General features: G+C 42.6%; 1 protein-coding gene across 13 annotated transcripts; it reads right to left on the bottom strand.

Annotated features, from left to right (window-relative positions):
- Window positions 1–214: 214 nt before the first annotated feature.
- On the bottom strand, window positions 215–18,232 carry LOC120709458. 13 transcript variants are annotated; one of them, XR_005689668.1, is made up of 18 exons: window positions 17,948–18,232; window positions 16,419–16,467; window positions 16,028–16,336; window positions 15,607–15,655; window positions 15,430–15,524; window positions 15,191–15,315; window positions 14,704–14,781; window positions 11,529–11,662; window positions 10,733–10,992; window positions 10,451–10,533; window positions 6,555–6,644; window positions 5,836–5,976; window positions 5,563–5,724; window positions 4,684–5,355; window positions 4,527–4,589; window positions 4,259–4,428; window positions 1,632–1,804; window positions 215–458 (listed from the first exon to the last, which is right to left on the bottom strand). XR_005689668.1 is itself a non-coding variant. In XM_039995090.1 (8 exons), the coding sequence occupies exons 1-7, from the start codon at window positions 18,127–18,129 to the stop codon at window positions 14,724–14,726; spliced, it is 867 nt and encodes a 288-aa protein (XP_039851024.1). In that variant the 5' UTR covers window positions 18,130–18,232; the 3' UTR covers window positions 11,362–11,662; window positions 14,704–14,723. The 13 variants fall into 13 exon arrangements, 3 of the variants coding, with proteins under 3 accessions (XP_039851024.1, XP_039851023.1, XP_039851022.1); XR_005689669.1 differs by lacking the exon at window positions 1,632–1,804; XR_005689670.1 differs by lacking the exons at window positions 215–458; window positions 1,632–1,804 and adding an exon at window positions 3,893–4,166.
- Window positions 18,233–19,130: the final 898 nt, after the last annotated feature.

Genomic DNA, 19,130 nt, shown 5'->3' with positions numbered 1-19,130 from the left:
TTTTTATGACGGGAATTCGGGGTCACGACCTTCACGAAAATAATTATGCCACCAGGTCTTCATGGTCGTTTTCATGAGAGCGAACCGTCATGAAAAAACCGCCACAAATGTTTTTCGTGTAGACCTATACCCTCATGAAAAACTGCCAAGCCAAAGGGGAAATTTCATTTTTCATGTGTCCGTGCCTCCACGAAAATGGTGTCAGATTCATAGGTTTGTGTCACAAGAAAATAAATTCAATTCTCTTGAATTCATGTTATATCATGAGGGTCCATGTTACATCAATAAAAAAATGCCCATCGATGTACTATCAGTAGCATCGCATACACAAATATATCCCACACAACGCAGCATCACATACATCTCAGGGCATCACGAACTTCTACAAACGGCTGTAAGGCCACTAATTTCCTGGAATCAACTTGCTGCCGTCCATCAGGGCCTCCAAATGTAGCGCCCTGCACCACCAGACCAAAATCAGAATGCAATCCAGCAATCCAACAATCCAAAACCTAAACGCACGATAGGGGAAACAAATCTCACACCAGATCCAATTTCGATGCATAAATCTAACAATATAGAACTGGGATATTTGTATGGCTGGGCATTCGGGTTACCCGAAATTTTCGGGTCGGGTAGTTCGGGTTTTAGGAATTTCGGGTTTCTAAAAATGATACCCGAAATCAGTTGGGAAAAAGAAAAACCCGAAAATTCAGGTACCCGAAAATTCGGGTTCGGGTTCGGATTTTACCTGAATTACCTAAGGTCCCGCGCGCCGCCTCCTCGCAGCCGGGTCAGCGCGCCGCCGGCCCGGAGACGCACCTGCGCCTGCGCCAGGAAGCCGCTGCCGGGAGGTCGGGTCCCACGCCAAGCCGAGGGAGTCGTGAGCCGTCGCCGTGTCCACCTCGATCTGCGCCCCGAGCCGCGTCTGGTTTGCATCGAGCCCGTGCCTCCACGCGATGCCCTCCTCCCAAATAGCCCTCACCGTCACCGCTGGGCGTGGCTAGCGATTGCTTGATTGCTCCGACGCCGAGCTGCGCAGCGCCTACCGCAAGCTCGCCATGGTCCATGTCATGCTCAATTCAATCCGTTGTGCTGCTTCCTCTGCTCATCGCCACCCATGCGTGCTCAGCTTGCTCTGTTTCGCCAACCGCTCGGGCCGCTGCTTGCTCGCACCCGTGCCGCGGTTCTTGGGCAGAGATGGCACCCCGACCGCCTGGCGATGCCCGCGCGAGGCGCACTCGCTCGGCCGCTCGCTCGGTCGCTCGCGCAGGCGTGTCGCGGTGGGCGGCTGGGGCTAGCGTGGGGGGCGGCGGCGCAGCACGGGGTTGGGATTGGGATGGCGCGGCGCGGGGTTGGGGGTCTGGGGGTGGGTTTAGGGTTAGGCTTGGACGGTGGGCGCTTGGTGTTGGTGGTGGGCTGGGCTGCAATTTACTTGGGCTAATGGGCTGACCAATTTTTCGGGTAAATCGGGTACCGTGGCCCAAAACCCGAACTACCCATATTAATTTCGGTTACCGTGGGCTGGAACCCGTATTAGGGTTCGGGTTTTTCGGGCTCGGGGTTTTCGGGCTCGGGCTCGGGTTTTTTGCCCAGCCATAGATATTTGCCATCTAGTTGCTCTGACTAACCTGGGGATAAGATAGACTCGGAGCATCTTCCATGCGTCTGGTGCTGTAGCTGCCGTCTGTGATGCCGCCGCTGCCGCGACAGGCTCGTCTCCGGCATAGCCTCCGTGTCACCGCAGCTACCGCATCTGGCTCGAGGCCTCGAGCAGCTCGTGCTGCAGCTCCCTGCACAACCACTGGAGGAGAGGGAAGATCGAAATCAAGACGGGAGAGATTGAGAGAGCGAACTGGCTGATGACTGCGTGGATACTGACGAGTGCCTCCCTGGCTGGCTGCATACTGCGCACGCACGAAGGCCGCCGCTTGGCACTGCTACCACTCGTCCTCGCGTGCCCGCGTCGCGCGGGTCACGCTAATTTACGGTCAACCGTACGGGAGGCTCCCGTACGGTCGATTTTCCGACAACATTTTTTTCTGTTTTTAGAAACTTTTTTGTCGTTTTCTGAGAAAAATAAATTCAGACATTTTTTTATGAGCCAAAAAAATTTTCAAGTGAAAATTTGGTGGGCAGAAAAAATTTCAAAGAACAAATTGGTGCGATAAAAACATTTACTAGAAAAATTTTGATAGAGAGAAATTTATCAAATGAAAGAAACAAAAAATGTACATCCAAAAAAAATTTGTATGCAAAAGAAAAAAAACTAGATCTGGCAGGGGGTGGCGCTGGTGGCGAGCGCCGCCGCACCCTGCCGGCGCTCCGCGCCTCGCGCCGCGCCCCGCCGCCGCCGGAGCCGCCGCACCACGCCTGCCCGCCGCCGCCAGCCCGCCCCGCCGCCTCCCCGCCGCCAGAGCAAACCCTAGAAACGCCTAAACACACAGATCTGGGACCAGAAATGGCGGAGTGGGCGGGGGCTGCGGACGGCAATACCTCCTTATTGGCGATCTCGGACTTGTAGGGGAGGACGAAGTTGACGGTGAGTTTGGTGGGGATGGTGGCCGGCGTGGGAGGGCGCGGCTGCATCAGGGAGATGGGCGTCTTGGGGAGCTCGAGGTTGGGGGCGACCTTCTTCCACGCCTCCACGAACGTGGAGTCCTCGGCGGCCTCCGCGGGCAGCTCCGCCGCCGGAGCTGCCGCGCCGCGCGGCTCGCTGCGATGGAGCGAGCAGAGTAAGGTTGGGGGCAGAGAAAAAAAAGAGACAAAGAAAGGGGAAAATTTCTCTGGAGAAGAAAGGGGGCAGTGCGCGATGTTGGGGTCGACCGTAAGTTTCGAAACTTACGGTTAGCCGTAAACTCAGCATTGCGGCGTCGCGCACCGGCTCCTACTGCCGGCACCGGCCGCGCGCGCGCTCTTGCTCCCTGCCCCGCTCGGTGCCGCGCTCCTGGGCCGCTCCTCGGCGCCGCATCCCCACGCCGGACTGGCAGGTGCAGCGCGGGAGGCCGGGAGCAAGAGCCGCGGCCTGGATCTTGTCTCTGGTGGGTAGGAAACAGAGAGGATAAGGTGGGGAGGAGGGAGCTGGAGGCGGCTGATCAGGGGAGGAGGAGAGGTGTTAGGGTTTGGGGTGAGCGAGATTTTATACCTATAGGGTGCGTTCAGAGCCATCGGATCGACGATGAACGGTCTGAAATAGTTGGGCCATTTGAGTTTTAAATGGGCCTGATTCCATTCCTCCTCTGATATTTTTTTCTTTTTTCTTTTCTATTTATTGCACCATTGTGAAGTAACATATAAAAATAATTATCTCATATCCACTAATATATTTTGCAAAAGTTTCAAAAAGTTTGAAACTTATTTACTAATTTCTATATATTATTTCTACATGCTTATTGAAATTAAATTCAAAATTGAACTAGGTGTGCATCTAAAGCCATACAAAAAGTTATGTTTAGACTCATATATACCATTATAGCCTATATCTTGGAGATAGATGAAAAAATAAATTTTCTTCTAGGTATAATTCAAACTTCTTTGTCCAAATTACCACATAAATAATTACAATAATATCTATATTTAATAAAAAAATTCTAAAAATTGACATGATAGAATATTTTTGTTCAATAACCTTTCCATAAAAAATTAAATAGTTTTATTAAATTTGGACTATATATATTGTTCACATAAGGATACGTCTCATATAGTTCTTATAAGACTCTTCTTATAATTCAAGTGAAACTTGAATATTTGAATGTCTCATATGAAAACAATCCAAGAAATTGCAGATTAAAAAGACAGAGAAGAAGCACTCATTGCATTACAATCCTTTTTATATTCTAAAAGATTTTATTATAGGATCGTGTCACGATTGGATGCATGGTGTAGTAGTAAGTTATTTGTGTCTAAACATGAGACCTTGGTTCCAATGTCATAAGCTCCTATTTTTTATCTTTAAATCCAGCATTAAATAGGAGCTTATGATACTATCTCGTGAGGGTTGTTATTTCCTCATAAAAATTGCTCGCCTCTCACGAAAATGGCTTGCCTCTCATTTTCATGAGAGTTATGCACTACTGGCGTAGGTGCCTAGTGATCTCTCCATAACCATGCTCGTTGCTACCTCATGTGCTGAAAGTGTTATGTCTTTGGATTCGAAGAATATTGTGCTGCCAAAAAAAAGTTTTGTCCACAAATTTCTCCATGACTGATGGGCAGAAAAACAAAAGAGGGGGGATAAGATCAAGGTATATTCTCATACCCCTCTTCAAGCCTGTTGTGTCTGCATATGACATTGTACAGTTCATCTTCTGTTGCAAGATGACCCTTGTCCATTTCTTGAGAATCCTCATCATTTGTTAAACCCAGTGAGAAGCTTAGAGCATCGGGTGCATCCTTGAAGCCTTTGCTCTCCATCAAGTTGTCAACACCCTGCTGTCAAAACACAGATCATTACCAACACTTGCATGCTTTATGCATATGTAAGGATTGAAAAATGAGAAGAAAATAAAAACATGGATTACTATTACTTTTTCTACTGCTGCTTTATGCAGAGCTTCCGTGCGGCCATCACCAAGTGTTTTGGGTGCGGTCTGTGTAACGAAAAGAAAAACAAGGATCGGTATAAGTTGCTGGATTACAAAAATAAAAGTGATACGGCGCACATTTGCATACATAAGTTGCTACCTCCGCTTGTAGGATGGTATCCGTTTTTTCTGGAAACTTCCTCACATACACTTTGGTCGCTGCTTCTTCTAGTTGTACTTGTGCTTGCTTTGATGCTGCTGCATTAGGAAGTAGCTCTACCTTTCCCTCAGCTTGCTCCTCTGTCGTATTGGATTTGGGCGCCAACAGTGGCAGGCCTCTCCCGCCTCTGCTAGTAGGCGTTTTCCTTGACACTACATCTGACCTCTCCGCCTTTCTCTTTGTTCTCGGGGGTTTCAGCAATTCAGGAGCTGGTCCTCAGGTGGGGTTTCAGCAATTCTTCCAGAAGCTTGTCCTCATACTTTTTTGCTAGATCTTTTAGCTCGGAATTCAACTCATCGGACATTGCAACCATGTCTTGCGCCCCTTTATGTTCATTTTCAACAATATCATTGAACACTTTCTTCTCAGTGGGTGCGAATGACACGTAAGGAACTTCAAGCACTTCGAACAACAATCCTTTCCGTTTGGGCGGTGTGGCCATTAAATCCAAGAGTGTCATACCTCCCGAGAGTCCGTACTTATTATTTGCCGGTGTTATCGGTGACAGTCCACCAAACTCAAAGCAGGATTGTGTCCCGAATTGTGTGCTGGTCGGTGTGGCTTGAGATTTGTCACCGGCCTCATCTTTAGGTGATAATGCTTCAGCAAAATCTGTCAAAAAAAAAGATAAGTTGTGGTCAATCATAAGTTACTACTTGCTGCGGGCCTTCAACACAAGTTGCTGCTGTCATGTCGAAAAAACAAATATAAGTTGCTGCTGATCCAACATAATTTGCCAAAAACCACAAAAATCCAAGTTCCTAGTGGACCCAAAAAAATACAAAATTGCTGCTGGACCGATAAAAATTGTATGTTTACCTTGCTTTCCATCATCTCTGTTGTTGCCATCATCCTTTGATGCTTTGTCATCATCCTTGGATGCTTTATCATCATTCTTTGCACCTTTATCATCATCCTTTTGTAGCGTGCAAGGTGATGTACCTTCAGATTTATCACCAGTCTGATCTTTATGTGATGATGCTAGAGCAGATCGTTTAAAAAAACATATAACATAAGTTGTTGTTGTCTCTAAAGAGAAGATGCTACTGAACCAATATAAGTTGTTGCAGGACTTTAGTACAAGTTGCATACCTGATTGTTTGCTGGTTGGTTCAGCTTTGTTGATCTTCTTTTGGTTGTTGGCCGCATCATTTGAACCGCCATCGTTGTGATCATCTTTCTTACTTTGTTTATCACCAGCCTCATCTTTACATGATGCTCTGGGAGCAGATCCTACAAAAAAAATCAAATAAGGGTGCATAAGTTAAGCTATGTTTGTTATCATTTGAGTAATCCATAATCATGATAGGTCTGCTATGTATGTCTATTGATTGGTGCTCTAGAACTCAGTTGACCTATCAAAAATTTTATTAGGGAAAGAAGATATCGTGACATCTGCAAATTTTGATGACAGCCCAAGGAACCTAATAAGAAGGTCATTTTCTTTTAGAGCAGAGGTATATTTCACTTCTATGTACAGAAAGCCGGTATCTATTCCATAATTAAATATAATTTTGTCTAATATATTTTGTGGGCATAACATTATATATAGACAGCACCAAATCAATCAAATTCTTTCTGAAAAGCGTGTAAAGATTTAATTTTCTTTTAACTTTTTTTCAGGATGTTCACATTGTTCTAGGTGATGATCACAAGAAGACGGCCAATATTAGGAGTAACATCTTGTCATTTCTCAAGAAAACTAGGTCAGCGCGCGACACCCCCCTTTCCACCAGCGCGTGAAAATGATTTCCATTGATTTTGCTACCAATATACAAGTTTTGATCCAACATATCATGTCAACATGTTACCTTGATTGCCTTGCGCTGACCTGTCCTCTATGTCATCACCTTGCTTGTTTGCTTTATCTTCGTCTTGAAATCTAACCCTCTTGCTTTGTGCTATCAAAGAAAAAATGTTTATGTTAGAAAAACAAATTACAAGAAACATATGAGATGGTACTAGGCACAACCTTCCTTCTTAGTAGCTCTTGGGTCAATTTATGATGCACTGATATCATCTCCATCTCCATCATTGTCTTCGTCTTCCGCCGTATCGCAAGAGTCGAAGTTGGCATAATCTTGTAAGCTTTCTTCATTGCTGCTGGACTCTTCTTCATCAATCCTAATCTTGCAGAGTGATTCTTCCAGAATGACGTGTGTCCTTTTACTTCTAAGCTCCCGAGTGCCTTTAGAAGTACTGGGGTCTGTTGGACCTCCTTCTCTACTTGGACAGCCCATTGGTGCTGATTCATCATGTGCTTCTTATTGTTGTTCACCTTGGCACAACTTTTGTGTTAGGTTGAAGAAAGCTTAATTGATGGCCATGCTGAACTCACTCAGCGCGCTTTCGAGAACCACCCGATTTTGCAGGAAAAAATTGCAGAAACATACGACAGCGAGAAACATAAGGCAGTTAGATCATAAATAGAAAAATTGTGGAGAAATCATGCGTGATGATAGAAAAAAAGGATGGAGAGCAGAAACATACAACTATGACAGATTTCGGCATGTTTGAATCAATGAATTGATGAATCCTTTCTGGTGGGATCATCATTGCGCATGAATGTTATGGCTTTAACTATACAAAAAAAGGAGAAAAGTATGCATGAGTGAATAAAAAAGGGTTACTGCCAGAAAGTTGTATAACTCAGTACATATATGTGAAAAAGTTGTGTAACTTCGCATGTATAACTCTGTACACATGTATCCAACACATGTATAACTTGCTACTTCCACATATGAGATATTTACAAGGTTCTAATTCCACATATGCAGAAAGTTGAAGGAAAAAAAAAGTATACGTGCATCAATCTTACTTGCAGTTTGCCAAACTGAGTCTCGGATACCCTATCCATGAGGCAAACTTTAGAGACAAGTTGCCCCGTCCACGCAGCGGCTCTTACTTCCAAGTCTTTGTTGACAATATCACCAACATCAAGTGAATCTAGATACAGTATCTGCAGCACAAAAGAGCATATTGAACACAAACAAATGAGATAAAATGATAGTCAAGTCTTGAGAAAAAAAGGGAAACTGAAAAAGGGAGAAGACAAGGTGCTACAAGTCTAGTGTCCATACAGTAAGAAAGAAGAGGCACCCGGACACAAACTTTCGCTTCCCAGCCTTAAATTTTGCAAATTCTTTAATGAGCCTGTCCACTACAAGTTTGCACCAGTTGTATCCTTTAATATCTTCGGTGATTTCAATGGAATGGAAAGTCCTCACACACAACTTTGGGCTTGATGTTGGGCACAAGAGGGTGCAAATTGCAAACATGAGCCAAACCTTCAACCATTTGTCATCTGTTGAGTTCTTTCCCTCTCCAGACAACCATACTTGAAAGAACTCAGTGAATGTTTCAGCATAACTCTTCTTTTCATAAACAATGGAGTCCGGGCCCATTGGTAACCCGAGCACTCGTTTAACAACTTGATCGTCCACCTTTATTGTCCCCCTATATGGCATTACCAACTCAGACTTGTTGATGTCGAAATTGTTAACTAGCCAAGTTGACAACTTCTCGTGAACATTGTTGCACTTTATTTCAAGGAGTCCCTCAAACTTAACACTTGCAATTCGCTATTTCTGATTACCCTTGAGATTTTCATTGATTAAGCTGCTTCTCCTCGCTGCCGCCTCCGACCAAGGAAAAAGGATCAGCGAAAAGACTGAGCAATATCAATGAAAATCTCAAGGGTAATCATAAACAGCGAATTACAAGTGTTGGGTTTGAGGGACTCCTTGAAATCAAGTGCAACACTGTTCCCAAAAAGTTGTCAACTTGGCTAGTTAACAATTTCGACATCAACAAGTCTGAGTTGGTGATTCCATATAGGGGGACAATAAAGGTGGATGATCAAGCTGTTAATAAACGAGTGCTTGGGTTACCAGTGGGCCCGGACTCCATCGTTTATGAAAAGAAGAGTTATGCTGATACATTCACCGAGTTCTATCAAGTATTCGGCCACGAAAATGATCATAAGGCACCAACATTTGTAGAAGTTGAAAAATGGTTGTCTAGTGAGGGAAAGAACTCAACAGATGACAAATGGTTAAAGGTTTGGCTCATGTTTGCAATTAGCACCCTCTTGTGCCCAACATCAAGCCCAAAGTTGTGTGTGAGGGCTTTCCATTCCATTGCAATCACCGAAGATATTAAAGGATACAACTGGTGCAAACTTGTAGTGGACATGCTCATTAAAGAAATTGCAAAATTTAAGGCTGGGAAGCGAAAGTTTGTGTCCGGGTGCCTCTTCTTTCTTACTGTATGGACACTAGACTTGTAGCACCTTGTCTTGTCCCTTTTTCAGTTTCCCTTTTTTTCTCAAGACCTGACTATCCTTTTATCCCATTTTTTGTGTTCAATATATTCTTTTGTGCTGCAGATACTGTATCTAGATTCACTTGATGTTGGTGATATTGTCAACAAAGACTTAGAAGTAAGAGCCGCTGCGTGGACGGGGCAACTTGTCTCTAAAGTCTGCCTCATGGATAAGGTATCCGAGACTTAGTTCGGCAAACTGCAAGTAAGATAGATGCATGAATACTTTTTTTTTCTTCAACTTTCTGCATATGTGGAATTAGCAACTTGTAAATATCTCATATGTGGAAGTAGCAAGTTATACATGTGTTGGACACATATGTACAGAGTTATACATGAGAAGTTATACAACTTTTTCACATATATGTACAGAGTCATACAACTTTCTGGAAGTAACTCATGCATACTTTTCTCCTTTTTTGTATAGCTAAAGACATAACATTCATGCGCAATGATGATCCCACTAGAAAAGATTCATCAATTCATTGATTCAAACATGCCGAAATCTGTCATAGTTGTATGTTTCTGCCGTACATCCTTTTTTTTCTATCATCACGCATCATTTCTCTGCAATTTTTCTATTTATGATCTAACTGCCTTATGTTTCTCACTGCCGTATGTTTTTGCAATTTTTTCCTACAGAATTGGGAGGTTCTCAAAAGCGCACTGAGTGAGTTCAGCATGGCCATCAATCAAGCTTTCTTCAACCTAACACAAAAGTTGTGCCAAGGTGAACAACAACAGGAAGCACATGATGAATCAGCACATGGCCATCAATCAAGCTTTCTTCAACCTAACACAAAAGTTGTGCCAAGGTGAACAACAACAGGAAGCACATGATGAATCAGCACCAATGGGCTATCCAGGTAGAGAAGGAGGTCCAACAGACCTCAGTACTTCTAAAGGCACTCGGGAGCTTAGGAGTAAAAGGAAACACAACATTCTGGAACAATCACTCGGCGAGATTAGGAGTGACAAAGAAGAGTCCCACAGCGATGAAGAAAGCTTACAAGATTATGCCAACTTCAATTCTTGCGATACGGGGGGAGACGAAGACAGTGATGGAGATGATATCACTGCATCATAAATTGACCCAAAAGCTACTGAGAAGAAAGGTAGTGCCTAGTAGCATCTCATATGTTTCTGGTAATTTGTTTTTCTAACAGAAACATTTCTTTTTCTTTGATAGTGCAAAGCAAGAGGGTTAGATTTCAAGACGAAGATAAAGCAAACAAGCAAGGTGATGACATAGAGGACAGGTCAGCGCAAGACAATCAAGATAACATGTTGACATGATATGTTGGATCAAAACTTGTATATTGGTAGCAAGATCAATGAAAATAATTTTCACGTGCTGGTGGAAAGGGGGGTGTCGCGCGCTGACCTAATTTTCTTGAGAAATGACAAGATGTTACTCCTAGTATTGGCCTTCTTCTTGTGATCATCACCTAGAACAATGTGAACATCCTGAAAAAAAGTTAAAAGAGAATTATTCTTCTGATCAATATAAGCTTTAACAAAATTAAATCTTTACACGCTTTTTAGAAAGCATTTGATTGATTTGGTGCTTTCTATATACAATGTTATGCCCACAAAATAAATTAGACATAAATATATTTACTTATGGAACACATACTGGCTTTTTGTACATAGAAGTGAAATATACCTCTGCTCTAAAAGAAAATGACCTTTTTAGTAGGTTCCTTGGGCTGTCATCAAAACTTGCAGATGCCACGGTATCTTCTTTCCCTAATAAAAATTTTGATAGGTCAACTGAGTACTAGAGCACCGGATCAATAGACATACATATGGCAGACCTATCATGATTATGGATTACTCAAATGATAACAAACATAGCTTAACTTTTGCACCCTTATTTGATTTTTTTTGTAGGATCTTCTCCCGAAGCATCATGTAAAGATGAGGCTGTTGATAAACAAATCAAGAAAGATGATTACAACGATGGCGATTCAGATGATGAGGCTAACAACCAAAAGAATATCAACAAAGCTGAACCAACCAGCAAACAATCAGATATGCAACTTGTATTAAAGGCATGCAACAACTTATATTGGTTCAGTAGCATCTTCTCTTTGGAGATAGCAGCAACTTATGTTATATATTTTTTTTAAAGGATCTGCTCTAGCATCATCACATAAAGATCAGACTGGTGATAAATCTGAAGGTACACCACCTAGCACGCAACCCAAGGATGATGATAAAAGGTGCAAAGGATGATGATAAAACATCGAAGGATGATGACAAAGCATCAAAGGATGATGGCAACAACAGAGATGATGGAAAGCAAGGTAAACATACAATTTTTATCGGTCCAACAACAATTTTGTATTTTTTGGGTCCACTAGGAACTTGGATTTTTGTGCTTTTTGGCAAATTATGTTGGATCAGCAACAACTTATATTTATTTTTTCGACATGACAGCAGCACATGTGCACCACCACCTGCAGCACGCATCGGAGGCAAAGCTGCATCAGGAACTTGCTGCAACTTAAGATTCGAAGGGGCTGCAAGGAAATCATGCTCTTGTAGTGGTGCAGAATTCTAATCAAAAGGCCCACTAAAAGACATATTGAACCTACAAAACATAAATATTAAGTATAAGTTGTCATACAAGAAAACTCATAATGTATATAGGTTACAATAAAATATAAAGATTCTGGGGGGCTACACAATTTTTGCTTCAATAATGAACACAACTAAATAGCATAATACAAGTTGTCACCCAAGAAAACTTAAAATGTAGATAAATTGCAGTATGAGGAAACTCATAATGTATATAAATTGCCACAATAATGAACACAAGGTGCCACAATAATGAACACAAGTTGCCACCTCAGAACAATAATCTATACACAGATGCAAATTTTTCGTAGCACTTCATACAAGGTTTGTAGCAGATTTTTTATTTAATGCAATAGCGCCATGCGACAACAAGAACACAAAATTTCTTTGGAATCCACACAAGTTTGCTAGCAGTTTTTTCGGCATGAAGAGATAAATTACATCCAATTCGATTAGCATAGGGAAGATTTGCGCAGATTTGGAGGGATTAGATCGAGCGGATGGGAAGGAAAGAGCACGAAAAGGAGTTGCAAACCGGCAAGGAAGGAGTTGCAGATCGGGGGAAGGAGAAGGATGCAGATACCGAGTCCTACGGCGGTCGTGGCTGCTACGCGCGGCCCTGCCCTCCCGCGAGTGTCGGCAGTCCCTGATGGGATGCGCCGGTCGGGGCTCCGCCCTCTCGTGCGCGTCGGCGGGACCAAGTGCCGATGCGGCGGGCTTGGCGCGCACCTCCCTCCTCCAGCACGCGGGCCAGGGGTTGCGGCGGCGGGGCGGGTATGTGGGGATGGTGAACTAGAAAAGAAAATATCTTTTTCACACGCTGGTGGAAAGGGGGTGTCGCACGCTGACCTATCGCATGATAGGTCGCTCGTTAACCCACTCCTTATGTGATGCTTCGGATCTCAGGGAACAGGACCCCTCCTCCCTCTATCGTTTTACATTTAAGCCCGGCCGGGACCAATCACTCGAGTATTCGGGCTCTTGGACCAACGCCTCCTGGCCCAACACGTTCACACTAGCATTTATTCTAAAGAACGGCTCGACCAGATTCCGTTCGTTCATTCAATTAGGCCAGTCCCAATGGGCAATTTCCATGTACAGTTTCCAAGAGAGAGATAGCACAATTAATGATCCTAAGAAACTATAGCACAATTAATGATCCTAAGAAACTATCTCCCCCAACCCATAATTTCTACAACAGTATCTTTATAATGGGCAAATTAAATACACCACAAAAAAGATATGAATAAGATGTGCATGTAACACAGTGGCCTACAAGATCTGCACATACTATACGTTTACATCAATCCATCTCAGTCACATACAATACATATCAATAATACCAGTTCATAACTAGTAGGTACCCACAAATATGTTTCTAGAACCATATATTAGCAATAGCAGTTCAGAAATAAAGATAAAAGGTAGCACATAGAGTTGATAAACAAAAAGATGGCATCATCTATCATCTCACATGCATGTAGCTGATATCCATATTATATCTTGTATACTGCACGGCATGTGCTCCAGAAGCCATCAGGCTGCGGGCGGCGGCGGCAGGCAGGCTTTGGCGCGGCGGCAGGCTGCGGGCGCGCTCGCACGAGAGCAAGGGAAGGGAAGGATTTCGCGTGGCCGCAAGCTGCGCCACTGCAGGCGCGCTTGCGCTAGAAGCCAGTGAAGGGAGGTTTGGCACGGCGGCGGGCACGCACACGGGCTCTCGCAGGGATGGTTTTGGCACGGCGGCAGCGGCGGGCTCATGTGCGCTGAAGGGAGGATCTGCGCGGCAATAGGAGTCACCGAGTCGGGCATGCGCGCGGCTTAGCAGGGGCGGATTTGGCGCGGCGGGTGTCGCCGGAACAGTGGATCCAAGGGGAAGGCGGTGGAAACCAGTGAAGTCTCCCCAACACGAAATAGCTAGTTTCTTCCCATCTCGATTCTAGCGAAGACACGGTTCCGTGAGTAAGAAAGCGAAGACACGGTTCCGTGAGTAAGAAACGGTTTCTCTCTTTTGCACTCTCTCTCTCTTCATTAATTCTCTTGCCACATCAGCAAAATGGTGAGCTGTCAATGTATTTAAGAGAGATAGAAACTATAATTAATATCCCATTGGGAGTGCCCTTAGAACTCGACTTGGATCAGCCAAAATGTAGACACTCCCTTTTTAAATTCCAAGGAATTCGATGTCCAAATATCTGATTGATGATGGGTTTGACTGTGTTCCTTTTTTTCTTTTTTTAATGGAAAGCAATTCCATTAAGAATGCCGTCGGCTGTAATCTTCAACAGAGACAACCCAAACCCAAAATCTATTCGCTGGTATATGTCACCTACAGTAAATGGGTACCCAACCAAAACTCGCCCTTCTCCAACAGAGTCCGAGCTACCAAACCCAAGCTCCACCTCGACCCCACCACTAGATTTGCATCTCGGAGAAAGACGACGCAAATATGCCTCTGTTGGTCTCCTACCCAAAATGCCTACTCACTTTGCATCTTCTGTTGGAGCCGGTTTTCTTCACCAATTTACACTGTGCATTACCTATTTTGGGTTTGGGTCTCCCTTTGCATGAGGTGTTGGAGATAGCCTAAGGATAGGAGCGACATCAACCAAACTTGACCTGCCAAGCATAGCGCGAGGGGCGTGAGCTTGTTAAACTACTATAAGAAGAAAATCATGCTTCAGCAAGCGATGGACCCACAAGCAATAAAAAAATCATCGTCCAAGTGTGAACCACTAAAATTTAACTCAGCCAGGCCAAGGACTAGTGGGAATCAAGAAACCCTTGTGCTATGCAACTAGTGCACAATCAGAAACCCTAGTGCATTTTCATTGAACACTACGACAACAGATAACCCATCGACCTCCCAGCCATAACAATCCAACGGCCACGAACACAACGTCTAGAACATCACGACAGCAAGCTCCATCCCGGATTACTCGGAACGATGGAGGACAACCACTGCTACTGATTAGCTAAGGTGATAGGATGATAAGCATCGACTACTGTACATATGTTATATCACTCATTACAACAACAAGGGTAAGTTTGGTTTACTTTGATATCTTGAAGCCAGATCACCCTTCTAGTGATGCCTTGCCTGGCAAACCTCTTATTGTATGCTTGCACTGGAACCTGTAAGGACAACATGAATTCATTAGAAGGTTTGACCATGGTCAGAACAAAAGAGGTTCATTGTAGCTAGAACAAGTATATGATCAGTAATCTGTAACAGGGGTTAATAAGCCTTGAGAAATGTGGTTTTCCTGATCCAGAACCACTGAAACAATAGAAGTAACTATGCAAGCAACGAGGCCCATATAGATGACTGATCAAAGAATTCGACAGCAAAACACTGTTTATCCATGGCACAAATTTGCAGTTTCAGTGTTTCACAATGCAGCCTCAAAAATACTCTGTATTGCATAGCCCAGGAAACAGCCTGATGTACTACAAGAAGGCATTACATACAACACTGTAAAAGGGACGAGAATCCCACAACTGAATCAATGGCAAGATGATATCACAAATGAAAAAGAAATACCAGATAGCATCTGAAGGAGAAGATTCTGAAGTGGAACATGAAGCATTAGCAATTGAAATATGATGCTGGTTATTCCATTGACAGCCTGCTCTACTGCACTTTATATGCATTTGAAGAGGTATAACCTGAGGTGAAAAGTTTAGGCTCAGGGAATTAATCTTGGGGAATTGCTATGTTCCAAAGGAAGGCTGATAAACACAAATGAGTTAAGTAAATTAACCCTGACAAAAGAGCAGTACCTTCTTGCTGTAACGAAACTCACGCTTTGGCAGGAAATCCAGTGGTAAGTTCAACGTACTGGGACATCTTACCAGCAAAAACAACTTGCTAGGCCCTTGAAGAGAATACAACTAAATGAAATTAAAGTGGATTCTCACCTCAGCCAAATATATATTGTAAAACAAAAGACAGAATACCTGTGTAGGACAAACTTCCTGCTCCACATGATACAAGAGCACGGATAGCCTAGAAATATGGAACTGTGTTATCATTGGAAGATGAGAAATTTAAAATAGATGCTCATGATATAAGAACTCTTTATAAACCAGTGCATATATTCATGCCTGGAAATGTGGTAATAAACATGAGAAGGTTCAACTTCTTAGCCATATGACAAACAGAAAATTGAAAATCCAACACGAAGATAACAAAAATTTGCAAACATTGTTGTTTAAGTTCAACTAGAGACAAAAGGCATCATGTTTTGGATTTCACCATGGATAATGTACCAATATTGAGATCTTAAGTGGATAGTACTTCAATGCTTAACTAAGAACAGATCATAAATAAACAGTCATTCTACATTTAGGGGAAAATGTTGGTGCAATAGTAGCTCACCTTCCGAGAAACAGATTGAGCTAACTTGGTTAGAGCTTGATCTTTGGCACTTCCTGAATCAAACATACCATGAGAAATTGTAATGTCATACACAAATAAGGGTCGTACAAGGCTTCCTCCAAGGATAAGAACAACTCCTTCAATGCTAGAAACTTCATCAAGTGCTTGCTGAAGAGCACACAGTAAGGTAGAGATGCCATTCATCAATTTCTCGTGCTTCTTTATTCTACGTCTAACCTCCCTTTTTCGTGTATTGTACTTTCTCTGATCAGATGGTTTGAGTTCTGCTGGTTGTAATGTCATTTCTGTCTAGAAATGGCCACAGTTCACAAATTGGTTCCTTTCCAAAATAGAAGGCAGTAGAAAAGTATTTACAGAATGCTGAAATTACCATTTCCTCCTTTAAACTCGCAAATTCATTTTCAAGACTCTGCAAAACCCTGAAAATGAGAAAATTTAATATACACTCCAAATTCATTTGATGATTACATAGCAGCATAAATAACCATCCTACCCTAGTTTACTAAAAAAACACTATTATGTTCTTCAACTGTTGTGCATGGATATCTTAAAAAAAACACTCAGCAACATTCTTTCATGAGATCCCCTGCACCAGTGCAAAATAAGGCTTCCTTTGTGATCAACACAGTAGCCCCAGACAAATGCACAATCTTGAACAATGACTTCAATCACTTCTCAAATTGTTGGGACAATGCCCCCATGAAACAAGAACTGCTAATGACCAGGCATACAGATGTAGGGAACATCTGTTGTGTGTTTGGATAGTAAAAACACAAAGACATATCAAATACTAATCAGACTATATATCAAAACTGCAAGCTCCACATGTACATTGTTTTTCCTTGAGTGTGCTATTCATAGATTCTTGTTGCGGGTTGTTGAGTGTGATGCTACTTAACGGTGTCAGAGTACATACTTCATCAAGAACCTAATTAACAAATAGATTAGTCTCTAACTATTTGGACCATGTTTTCTTGTGATTATCACAAGCAATTTTAATCTGCATATGAGCACACTGTGATACTAATGGAACATGAAAAATAAAAAAGGGAACAAAACTCAACCTACAGTCTTTAGCAAACTGCAAACTATGTCCAGACATAAATTTATCCAAAGAGAACAAAATGAATACATCTTAGGCTTAGGATCAAAAGACAAGATGAAGAAACAGCACAAATGATGGTAATGACAATAGTGGAAAAAAAATTGCACAAAGCAAAAACTGAGACTAGGAAGTAACGGATAGATCCATAATAAGGTTAAAAAACTGAAAGTAGGAAGCAACGCATAGATCCATAAGTAGATTCAAAACCTCAGCAGCAAGGATAAGACAATATCAAGAAACATTGAGTTAAAAAGGGTGCAAAAACTGATAGTACATCTGAAATCAAGCTTTATCACAAAATTGTATAGAAATGACTGGCTAAATGAGCAAACAAAACTCCAGTTATGTAACCACCCAATGACTCGTCCAATAAATCACAGATAATTATCTGAGATTTCCTGAGGTAGTTCAAACCCATGTAATGATCCAATCCACTACAGCCAGTCGATCCAAACCCTTACTAAGTTGCCATTCCGCACACTGGAAAATTGCTTCATAGCATAATTAGGGCGTGAACTGATCCATCACAAAAGCAAGCTAATCCAAAACCCAAATTACAACCACAGGCACGAAGGTAGCTCTAGGCAGCCATAAGGGTAGGTTCAATCCAATCCAAATCAACCAAATTCAAAGCCCCCTCGACCTGTTATGCAACGAAAAAGCAATCTAAACTGCGACAATCGCTCGATTTGACCCAGAGCAAACAATTTACACGGGAACCCGCTATATCCGCCACAGATCCTACCAAATCCCAGCATTGAACAAGAGAAATAGAGGGATAGATTGGGGATTACGAGGGGATCTGGTGGTGCATGTAGAGGACGAAGCCGACGAGCTCCTTCACGACGTGGAACACCTCAGATCGCCGCAGCGCCGCCGCCGCTGCTTGCACTTCCACAAGCCCTAAACCCCGCTGCTCGGCGCCGGCGCCGGCACCGCCGCCTCCGGAGGAGGAGGAGGAGGTGTAGGTCTCCATCTCGCCGCGACCGCACCGCCAGGACGACACCGCCGACCGTTAATTGGAATTCGAAAACTTTGGGGAAGGTTTCGGACGACTCTGTTGTTTGTTCCGTTGGGCGAACGGAAGGTTGGATTAATCCTACCATTTTGTTTTGGATTTTTTTTCATTTGAAACAATTGCTGTTTTTTTAAAAAAAAATATGATTCAGTAAAGGGTCACACGGGGCTTACATCACACCCTATGTGCTGACGTCATTTTCTTATTTTCATTTTTAAGTATGATAGGAACTTGTAGAAAATAGGAGGAAATTGCAGGGAAATATAAGGAGATATTAGATGTAAAACGGTGAAAAATTATAAAAAATTGGAGAAGATGATGAAAAATTATAGAAAAATAATAGAAAATTGTAGATCACTGTAAAAAATTCCATGGAAAATTTTACAAATTATATTTTTATGGATATTTTTACAAAGCTTTCATGTGTGATGAAATATTGTAGAAAATGTATTGGTTATATCTAGAAATTCTAAGAATATATGTGATGTACAACTTCATGTATTTATTGTACAAATTTTAACAATATTATAAATTTATATTAGTTAGTAAGTATTTTCTTTACCTCCACGTACTTACGTAAAACACACACTAGCACATGGGCCTAGTTGACAAAGGGCTAGCAAATTATTGAGGTTGAATAGTTTTGAATTTTTATTTAGCCTCTAAAACCGGTAGAATCTCAAAAATGGTTCTCGATATTCAAAAAATATGGATTTTGTTTTCATCCCTAGCCATATATTTTGTTCACACAAAAAATGCAAGGGAAAATTCGATTCGTGCCACCACAACTCCGTGAAATTGGGTGTCACGTTCAAAATCATGCCACTCAATGGCATGGCTTTCAACATGAAATCCAACTTCAAGAAATTGTAGTGGCATGGATCAAAATGACCCAAAATGCAATGGGATCCATTCATGGTGGCGAGGAGTTCCTTCACAGTACAATTTGTGAAGATAGC

The sequence above is a fragment of the Panicum virgatum genome, chromosome 5K (genome assembly GCF_016808335.1).
Source record: "Panicum virgatum strain AP13 chromosome 5K, P.virgatum_v5, whole genome shotgun sequence".
Lineage (NCBI taxonomy): Eukaryota > Viridiplantae > Streptophyta > Magnoliopsida > Poales > Poaceae > Panicum > Panicum virgatum.
The sequence above is the reverse complement of the archived record's forward strand: the minus strand, read 5'-3'. Positions and strand labels throughout refer to the sequence as shown.